The 9,509-nt window shown below is 60.0% G+C and overlaps 1 protein-coding gene across 1 annotated transcript; it reads left to right on the top strand.

Annotated features, from left to right (window-relative positions):
* Positions 1–1,421: 1,421 nt before the first annotated feature.
* On the top strand, positions 1,422–9,143 carry LOC145947534 (uncharacterized). Its single transcript, XM_083057317.1, has 2 exons — positions 1,422–2,970; positions 5,863–9,143. Exons 1-2 carry the CDS (start codon positions 1,422–1,424, stop codon positions 9,141–9,143), a joined length of 4,830 nt encoding a protein of 1,609 aa, XP_082913443.1.
* The last annotated feature ends 366 nt before the right edge of the window (positions 9,144–9,509 follow it).

Genomic DNA, 9,509 nt, shown 5'->3' with positions numbered 1-9,509 from the left:
GAGGAGAGAGAGAGAGTGAAACGGAGGAAGGGGACGTGCCCCCTCTTTCCCCGGCATCGGCGGCCTTGGCCGTTTGTGGTGTCGGGGATCGGGGGGGGCGCGCCCCCGGCGCAAGTAGAGGAGAAAACAGCGAGGAGGAGGAAGGGGACGTGCCCCCTCTTTCCCCGGCATCGGCGGCCTCGGCCGTTTGTGGTGTCGGGGATCGGGGGGGGCCCGCCCCCAGCGTAAGAAGGAGTAGCGAAGAGGTGGAGGACGTGCCCCCTCCCGCCCCGCCGTCGGTGGGCTTGCCCACTTGTGGCGGCGGGGATCGGGGGGGGTACGTCCTCAGAAAAAGGAGGAAGAAGGGAGACGAAAGTGCGGAGGACAGGGGAGGGCCCTCTCTTTCCCCGCCATCGGTGGGCTTGCTCACCTGTGGTGGCGGGGATCGGGGGGGGCCCGCCTCATACATACCCGCGTCGAAACACGACGCGGGATGAGGTCTCCGGGGGGGGGCTGGGGACGTCTAAGTCCCGGGGCTCCTCCCCGAAGACCTCTCGAGAATTGGGGGCGCGGGCGCGTCGGCCTCGCTTAGGCGGGGCCGGTGCGGTCGCGCCCCCAAACGGGCAACCCCCTCGGTTGTGGCCGGGTCCTGACTCCCAAGGGAGCGGAGGTGGCCGCAGCCGGGGGGGCCGAGGGGAGGGGTCTTTCGCCTGCGGGGTCGCGCTTTGCTCGGCCTCGCGGGGTGCGACCTCTCCCCTCACGGACGTAGATGCGGCGGGAGGGCCCTCTCACCGGGAGCCGCAAGGCACCGGTGGGAGGGCATCAACGCCGTAGAGGGTCCCCTTCCCCTTCAGGGAGGGGCTTCCCTGGTGAGGGCCTCCGGGGTGTTTTGCCAAATCCCCATTCCCTTTGGGAGGGGGAAGGAGCACCACTCTGGAGGCGGGGGGTGACGGCTCGAGCGGGACACTCGAGCCGTGACCCCGCCCCCCATCTTTTTTGGGAGGGCGCGGCGTGGGGTTGATACCGCCCTGCGCCGCAACCGCGAGAACCCGCACTTGCGGGGGGAGAGTGTCGCCTTCAGTGGCACTCTCCTCGGGAGGTCTTAAGGCGGGGGGGCGGCGAGACGGCATGGGAAACCAGCATCCTCGCCGTCCCCCGTAAAACGCCCGCGAAGGTATCCGTAGTGGTTTTAGTGAGGTAGGCCTTGCGCCCCCTGACCGATTCATTCGTGGATCGGCCAAGGGGAGCAAGGAGTCCCACATAACCACCCGTCCTCTTCCCGGAGGCGGGGGTATCCATGAGGATTTCCACTACGCAACAAAAAAAAAAAAAAAAAAGGTTAGGTTAGGTTAGGTTCCCTCTCGTTGGACACCCTGTTCCCGCTGGAGGAGGGACATGCTAACCCGATTCCGGCGTTGGACTGGGTGTGGGACGAGGAGGCCATGGGGGTCACGGAGGGAGAGCTCCGGGATGCCATCAGAAAAATCAAAAACGGGAAAGCGCCCGGACCTGATGGCATCCACGGAAAAGTCTGGGCTCTCGCCCATCGGGGTCTTGCGGGGCCCATGCGGAGGATATACAACGAATGTTTCCGCATGGGCTCATTCCCACGAGAATGGAAGGAGGCAAACATCGTCCTCCTTCCAAAAGAGGGCAAGCCGAGGGATCAACCCTCGGCCTATAGGCCAATCTGCCTAATAGACGAGGCGGGTAAGATTCTTGAAAGAATCATAGTGGACCGCCTCGTCTACCACTTGTCCCGGGAGGGTCCTAATCTCAGCCAGGAGCAATACGGCTTCCGGGTCGGACGATCTACTATCGACGCGATACTTAAGGTTCGTTCGATCGCGGAGGCCGTAACGGAGGAAGGCGGGGTGTTGTTGGCGGTATCCTTAGATATATCAAACGCCTTCAACACCCTGCCATGGCACCGGATCGGGGCGGCCCTGGACTATCACCGGGTCCCCCCGTATCTGGTGTCAATCCTGGCGGACTACTTCCGGGACAGGCAATTGGCCTATACGGATAGAAATGCCGAGGAACAAAAGCGTCGAATGGCATGCGGGGTTCCGCAGGGGTCAGTACTGGGACCCCTACTGTGGAATCTCGCATACGACGCTGTTCTTCGGCAAGCCCTCCCCTCTGGCTGTCACACGGTGTGTTATGCAGATGATACGTTGGTGATGGCCAGAGGGAACTCGTGGGAAGAAGCAACCGCTCGAGCGAATCTCGCCGTTTGCCGCGTTGTGCGCTTTATAAGACAGATGGGGCTCAAAGTGGCGCCCCAAAAAACAGAAGCCATCTTCTTACATGATGGCTCTCATGGGGCGCCACCGAGAGCCCACATCCAAGTGGAGGACACCTCGATAGAGGTGGGGGCCTGCCTTAAATATTTGGGCCTCCACCTCGATGGAAAGTGGACCTTTCGAGAACACTTCCGCCGTATATCCCCTAAGGTAGAGAGGGCAGCAATGGCTCTTCAACGCCTGCTGCCCAATCTTGGGGGACCTGGCGGAAGTGTTCGAAGACTGTATGCTGGGACTATTCACGCCATGCTCCTGTACGGAGCCCCGGTATGGACGGAACGTCTGGAGGCCACCCGCGGCCCAAGAAATGCCTTAAGGCAAGTGCAGAGGCGGGTGGCCAACAGAATTTGCCGGGGCTACCGGACAGTGAGCTGGGCAGCTGTGGGGGTGCTCTCCGGAGTACCCCCTTTGGAGATGCTCGCCCGCATGTACGCGGACGTGTACACGCGTACACGCCAATATCAGCGGGCGGGCATCACAATGACGGAAAGTCTCCGGCATGCAGTGAGGGTCCACTCCCGACGGGCGTTGATCAGCAGATGGAAAGACAGCCTCGCAGATCAGAGGCTGCCAGGTCAGCGCACCGTCGGGGCCATAAGGCCCTGTCTAGAAAGCTGGCTAGACAGGGTCAAAGGAGGGGTGTCCTTCCATATGACGCAGGTGCTCACCGGACATGGTTGTTTCGGTGAGTACCTGCAAAGGATAGGGAAAGAGCGCACAACGCGGTGTCATCACTGCGGCCACGAGTGCGATACCGCCCAGCACACACTTGCAGACTGTGTTGCCTGGGCGGGTGAAAGAACGGAACTCGTGGCCGCTGTAGGGAGGGATCTGTCATTGCCCTCAATAGTGAGGGCAATGACAGATAATCAAGAAGTTTGGAAGGTGTTCTCCTCCTTCTGCAGCAAAGTTATGGTGCAGAAGGAGGAGGCTGAAAGAGAGAGAGAAAGGGAGGGAGGAGAGAGAGAGAGTGAAACGGAGGAAGGGGACGTGCCCCCTCTTTCCCCGGCATCGGCGGCCTTGGCCGTTTGTGGTGTCGGGGATCGGGGGGGGCGCGCCCCCGGCGCAAGTAGAGGAGAAAACAGCGAGGAGGAGGAAGGGGACGTGCCCCCTCTTTCCCCGGCATCGGCGGCCTCGGCCGTTTGTGGTGTCGGGGATCGGGGGGGGCCCGCCCCCAGCGTAAGAAGGAGTAGCGAAGAGGTGGAGGACGTGCCCCCTCCCGCCCCGCCGTCGGTGGGCTTGCCCACTTGTGGCGGCGGGGATCGGGGGGGGTACGTCCTCAGAAAAAGGAGGAAGAAGGGAGACGAAAGTGCGGAGGACAGGGGGGGGCCCTCTCTTTCCCCGCCATCGGGGGGCTTGCTCACCTGTGGTGGCGGGGATCGGGGGGGGCCCGCCTCATACATACCCGCGTCGAAACACGACGCGGGATGAGGTCTCCGGGGGGGGGCTGGGGACGTCTAAGTCCCGGGGCTCCTCCCCGAAGACCTCTCGAGAATTGGGGGCGCGGGCGCGTCGGCCTCGCTTAGGCGGGGCCGGTGCGGTCGCGCCCCCAAACGGGCAACCCCCTCGGTTGTGGCCGGGTCCTGACTCCCAAGGGAGCGGAGGTGGCCGCTGCCGGGGGGGCCGAGGGGAGGGGTCTTTCGCCTGCGGGGTCGCGCTTTGCTCGGCCTCGCGGGGTGCGACCTTTCCCCTCACGGACGTAGATGCGGCGGGAGGGCCCTCTCACCGGGAGCCGCAAGGCACCGGTGGGAGGGCGTCAACGCCGTAGAGGGTCCCCTTCCCCTTCAGGGAGGGGCTTCCCTGGTGAGGGCCTCCGGGGTGTTTTGCCGAATCCCCATTCCCTTTGGGAGGGGGAAGGAGCACCACTCTGGAGGCGGGGGGTGACGGCTCGAGCGGGACACTCGAGCCGTGACCCCGCCCCCCATCTTTTTTGGGAGGGCGCGGCGTGGGGTTGATACCGCCCTGCGCCGCAACCGCGAGAACCCGCACTTGCGGGGGGAGAGTGTCGCCTTCAGTGGCACTCTCCTCGGGAGGTCTTAAGGCGGGGGGGCGGCGAGACGGCATGGGAAACCAGCATCCTCGCCGTCCCCCGTAAAACGCCCGCGAAGGTATCCGTAGTGGTTTTAGTGAGGTAGGCCTTGCGCCCCCTGACCGATTCATTCGTGGATCGGCCAAGGGGAGCAAGGAGTCCCACATAACCACCCGTCCTCTTCCCGGAGGCGGGGGTATCCATGAGGATTTCCACTACGCAACAAAAAAAAAAAAAAAAAAAAAAAAAGGTTCCCTCTCGTGGGATGCGGCCTTGCCGTGGCGAGAGGGCTCACCCCTTGCAAGAGGATAGTCTTGCAAGGGGTGCTAACAGCATCCCGTACCCGAGTAACGTCGGGTACATTAACTCCCCGAGTCTGGGGAGTTTTCCCCAGTCCCGGGGAGCCCTCCCTTTTGGGAGGAGGGGGCCCACTTCCTCTATAGAGCCTCGGCTCGTATGTGGTAAGGGATGGCGACCCGGAATACAAACGCCCGGTGGCATGGCACCGTTAGGAGAGGGCATTGCACGGCGCTTCGGCGCTTGCCCTCCCGCCATGCATTTTGCGGCCCGGGCCGCGGGGTTCTTGCTCTGGTGTCTCGGGGGGGTATTTTTCGGGGGTTTTTCTCCCGGGGGTATTTTCCCCGGGGTCTCGGGGTGGGGATTTTTGCGGCCGGGGCCGCGGGGGAGGGGACCAGCTGTGATCACCCGAGGGGCATCGCCCGGAGGGTTTAACCCGAGGGGCATCGCCCGGAGGGGATCACAGCGGTCAGTCGTCGGGGCCGCTCGGACATATTCCGAGGCGGGGCCCGGCGACAAGACGTACCCCAGGGTGCTGGTTGGGAGTCTCCAGGCTGGGTAGCCTGGGTCTCCGTCCCAGCGTCCCTGGGGGGTAGCCGCGCCCGGGCCACTCGGACGTATTCCGAGCTCGGGCCGGGCGCGGCGTGGAGGTCACGCGTGGTTACCCGAGGGGCTCTGCCCGGAGGGGTTACCCAAGGGGCATAGCCCGGAGGGTGCCACGCGGACCTGCCGCCGAGGCCGCTCGGACTTATTCCGAGGCAGGGCTCGGCGGCGAGAGCAGGTACTCCTGGCCGGTCGGGACCGTTTCCCCTTCCGAACCGGCCGGTCAGGAGAGGCGTAGTCCCTTCCGCTGGACGTGATTCCCGGCGGGGGGACGTGCTGGTCGCCACGGCGTGTAGGGCAGGGCCGGGGAGCGGCGACCCTGTCCAAAGCGTCCGTGGGGCCCCCCGGGTGGCGCCACCCGCTGCGGTGCCCGCATTGTCGGAGGTGCGGGACCCCTGAAAGCCCGTGTGGGCGTCAAATCTCACACGGGTGTGTAAGGGGCTCGGAGTCTGGCCGGGGTGTGGTATCCCCCCGGCCAAGACATATGTCCCCTCCCCGGGGGAACTTGGGGCCCGGCCTTGGGGTGTGGCCGGTCATGTTTCGGGGCACCCCTTGGCCGGTGGGGGTATACCCTGAGGGACGGAGCCGCAGCGGGACAGCGGGATCAACCAAAAATGAGTAGTGACAATCAAACAAAAAATAATACAGATGGAGCGAGATTGCGGAAAGAACTGGAGGAGGCGTTCAACAAAGGAGACGCCTGCACTTCTCAAGAAGAGAAGTATTTTTGGCACGGGGACTTATTAAGGCCGGTCACAGTAAATCTGGTAGACCTGGCTAAGTGTGACTCGACCAGCAGCCTTTCCTCGACTCTTTCTAAGACGTCGAGTAAGAGCAAAGCCAAGGACGGTTCTGCGCAAAAGCGCCAAAAGAAAATAATGGAGCGTGAAAAGGCGAGAAGCAACACACTCGCGCAAAAGAGAAAAATGGCGGAATCCGTAACCTGCACGGACACAGAAGTAGATACAGACAATCTACTAAGCGAAGGGGAAGGGGAAGGCAATATTTCAAGACCTGCAACAACAACCATTCTCAATGAGAAAGACTTCCCCGCACTCCGTACCAGGTCACATATGTCGGTACAGGAACAGAAGGGAAAAGGAGAAGCCGGAAAGGGACAGGCTCCATCACCGGTGCCTGCAATCGGACAGGAACAGGCTCTAATACCAGTGCCTGTACCCGGGCAGGAACAGGCTCTGACACCAGTGCCTGCACTCGGACAGGAACGGGCTCTAACACCAGTGCCTGCACTCGGACAGGGACAAGCTCTAACGCCAGTGCCTGCACCTGGACAGGCTCTGCCATCGATACCGGGCCAGCCACCAAGCACTGGAGAACAGGAAACACGGAAGGCTGAGAAAGCTAGGAGGAAAAAAGAAGAACAGGAAGCACGCACGGAACAAGTAATACTGGACCCCTTGAAAGAGCCAAATCCAGGTAAATCGTACTACGACTTCCTTGAGAGGATAAGGGACAAGGGAGATGAATATAACGAGGCACCAATCCCTGACCTAGCAGCAATCGCCTCAGAGAAGGCGATGGCAATATATAAAGTGGCCGTGCTGTCAAAACAATTGAAAGGCCCATTGGTGAGACAGGCCAAGGAAGCAGCCGCAGATATGTGCGCGGCTGCATCAGTACTGGCTATAAGGGCGCAAAACCCGACAGAAACCTCAGCTGAAAAGCAAATAAGGGATCTGCAAAACCAAATACACCAGTTGAGGCTAGAGAAGCAGCAACTGGAGCGAAGAGTGGAACGGGAATGCAGAAACAAATCTCGTAAAAAGCTCCATTCGGAAACATCAGATGACGAAAGGGAAGGACCGCTTAGCGCAGATAGCGCCAGGATAAGAACTAGGGTCAGAAAACGGATTGACAGAGCCCCACTTCCACCCAGAAGTGGGGGGGTCCTGTCAACCCATGGAGATGGGATAATCAGGGAAACCTCGCTTCCACCTGAGGGTGGGGAAGCCTCCCTGATCGAGGACTATGAAATGCGGGGGGTCTCACCTCCACCACAAGGCGGGGGAATCCCGGGCATCTCAGGAATAGGAAGAATGAGGGGTCAGGACAGACACATAGAGATGATGGACGTTGTTAACAACGAGGAGGAACATTCATCCTTCTACCGCAGCGAGGACACCACCCAATCGGGTTGGAGAAGGGACAATCCCCCTTCTAACACAAAGGGGACAATGTATATAAAACAAGGACACGTTGAATACATTGTCCCACAAAATAAGAAGGAAGAGGAGGAGGCCAAGGAAAGGGAGAAATTTATGGCCATGGTGGCGATGATTGAAGGCATTGTTGTGAGGGAGCTGGACAAACGACTGGGCTGTCCCATAAAAACATATGGGGAAACCCTGAAAAACAAAAAGGAGGGTAAGCAGGAAAACAGGGAACAGCAACAACAACAGCCCAAATCAATAAAAAGAACAAAACCGGTAACAGCCGGACAAAGAAATCCGGCACAAGAGGAGAAACCTGCCGCTGCCAAACCAACGGTCAAGAGCATAGAGGTTGTCAAAAAGGCGGTCAGAGTTGTACCTGCTACAACTCTTAACCCACCTTCGCGGCCAGCAGCAGAAAGGGTCTCCAAGCCTAAAGTCAAGGGAACGGGAAAGGGAAATAAAACAGCCCCACCCCCACAGAAGCAGCCAGGTGCGAAATCTACGCCCCTGGCCACAGGGAAAAAAGAAGGGGCACTACAAACACCCCAGGCCCCAAAGCCTCCGAATACGGGCGCCCCTTCCTGGAGCGAGGTGGTCTCCAGGAGGGTAAGAAGAACCAAAACAGCAGCAGCGGCTACGAATGAGGTTGTTGCAGCTGCAAAGGTGAAGGGGGGCAAAGCAATTACAGCTGCCAAACCCTCCCAACCTGGCCAAGAGGCCAAATCGAAAAGGAGGAGAGAGCCAAGAACGGCAGCGATAACGCTGACGTGTCCTCCCGGAACTTATGAGAAAACTCTCCGGGAGGCCCGGCAGAAGATGGAGGCCAAAGGCCTAAATATGGAAGGTGCCAAGATTAGACGAGGAGTCACGGGCTCATATATCTTTGAGATTCCGGGGGCGGGCAGCCATGAAAAAGCAGATAAGTTCGCCCTCGGAATGAGGGAAGCCTTAAGAGGCACGGCGGGCGCAAGGGTGCAGCGCCCAACTAAAATGGCTGAGATAAGACTTCGGGGGCTCGATGAGTCCATCAGAGCCTCCGAAGTGATAAAAGCGATAGCCACAGCAGGTGGCTGCGAAGAAGAGGAAATCCACCTGGGGGAAATAAGAAAAACCCCAGGTGGAATGGGGATCGTTTGGGTCCGCTGCCCACTAACAGCAGCAAACCGCATAGTGGGTATGACCAATCTAAAGATAGGATGGGCACTTGTGCGCGCCGAAATACTAGACACCAGACCCCTCCAGTGCTACAAATGCCTGGAGGGGGGGCACGTGCGCGCGCGGTGCCCTAACAAAGAAGACCGTAGCGGTAAATGTTACCGCTGCGGAATTGAGGGCCACGCAGCCAGAAACTGTGTGGCTGAAGTCAGCTGCCCGGTATGCGCAGACAAGGGACTTCCCGCCAAGCATAGGGCGGGAAGTAAATCGTGCATACCGGTGCAAAAGGGCAGAAGGGGGGTCCCACTTAATAAAGTGGTGAATCCCCCCTTCCCCAGGAAGGTCCCTACCCCTGCGCGAGAGGTGGTGGAGCCTCAAATACAAAAAGAGGCTCCCCCCCTAATCGACCTAAATATTACGGTGGAGGCCCCGAAAGAACAAAGGCCTCCACGCATAAGGGGGGCTAAGAGGGAGGAGGAGGAGAAACTCCCGGAAGGAGGCGCTAAGAAAACGCGCCTCCAACTAAATTTAATGGATGCAGATCCCACCGCTATGGAGGTGGGACCCGTGGATGTAATCACAACTGAAGATGGCTTGTAAGGTGCTACAAGCCAATGTGAACCATTCAGGGCCAGCCCAGGATCTCTTCTTCCAGAATATGGCGGAGAGAGACTGCGGCCTGGGGGTCGTAGCCGAGCCGCACCATATACCAGAGAATAACTGGGTAGGTAGTACGGACGGCTTGGCTGCGATCACCCACAGAGGCGCGTCAAACTCCCCCCCGATGGAGCTCTTAAAATCGGGGGAGGGCACTGTCACGGTAAGATGGGGGTCCATCATTGTTGTTGGCGTGTATCTCCCGCCGAGTCTCAGTAGAAGAGACTTTTGCGGGAGATTGCACGCCATTGAGAGACAGCTGACGGAATACCACCCCGCCCCGATGATCGTCGCGGGGGACTTCAATGC

The sequence above is a fragment of the Prenolepis imparis genome, unplaced genomic scaffold (assembly GCF_030444845.1).
Source record: "Prenolepis imparis isolate NDT839.2.m4 unplaced genomic scaffold, iyPreImpa1.0 SCAF_97, whole genome shotgun sequence".
Classification (NCBI taxonomy): domain Eukaryota; kingdom Metazoa; phylum Arthropoda; class Insecta; order Hymenoptera; family Formicidae; genus Prenolepis; species Prenolepis imparis.
This window is presented reverse-complemented; position numbering and strand designations above follow the sequence as displayed.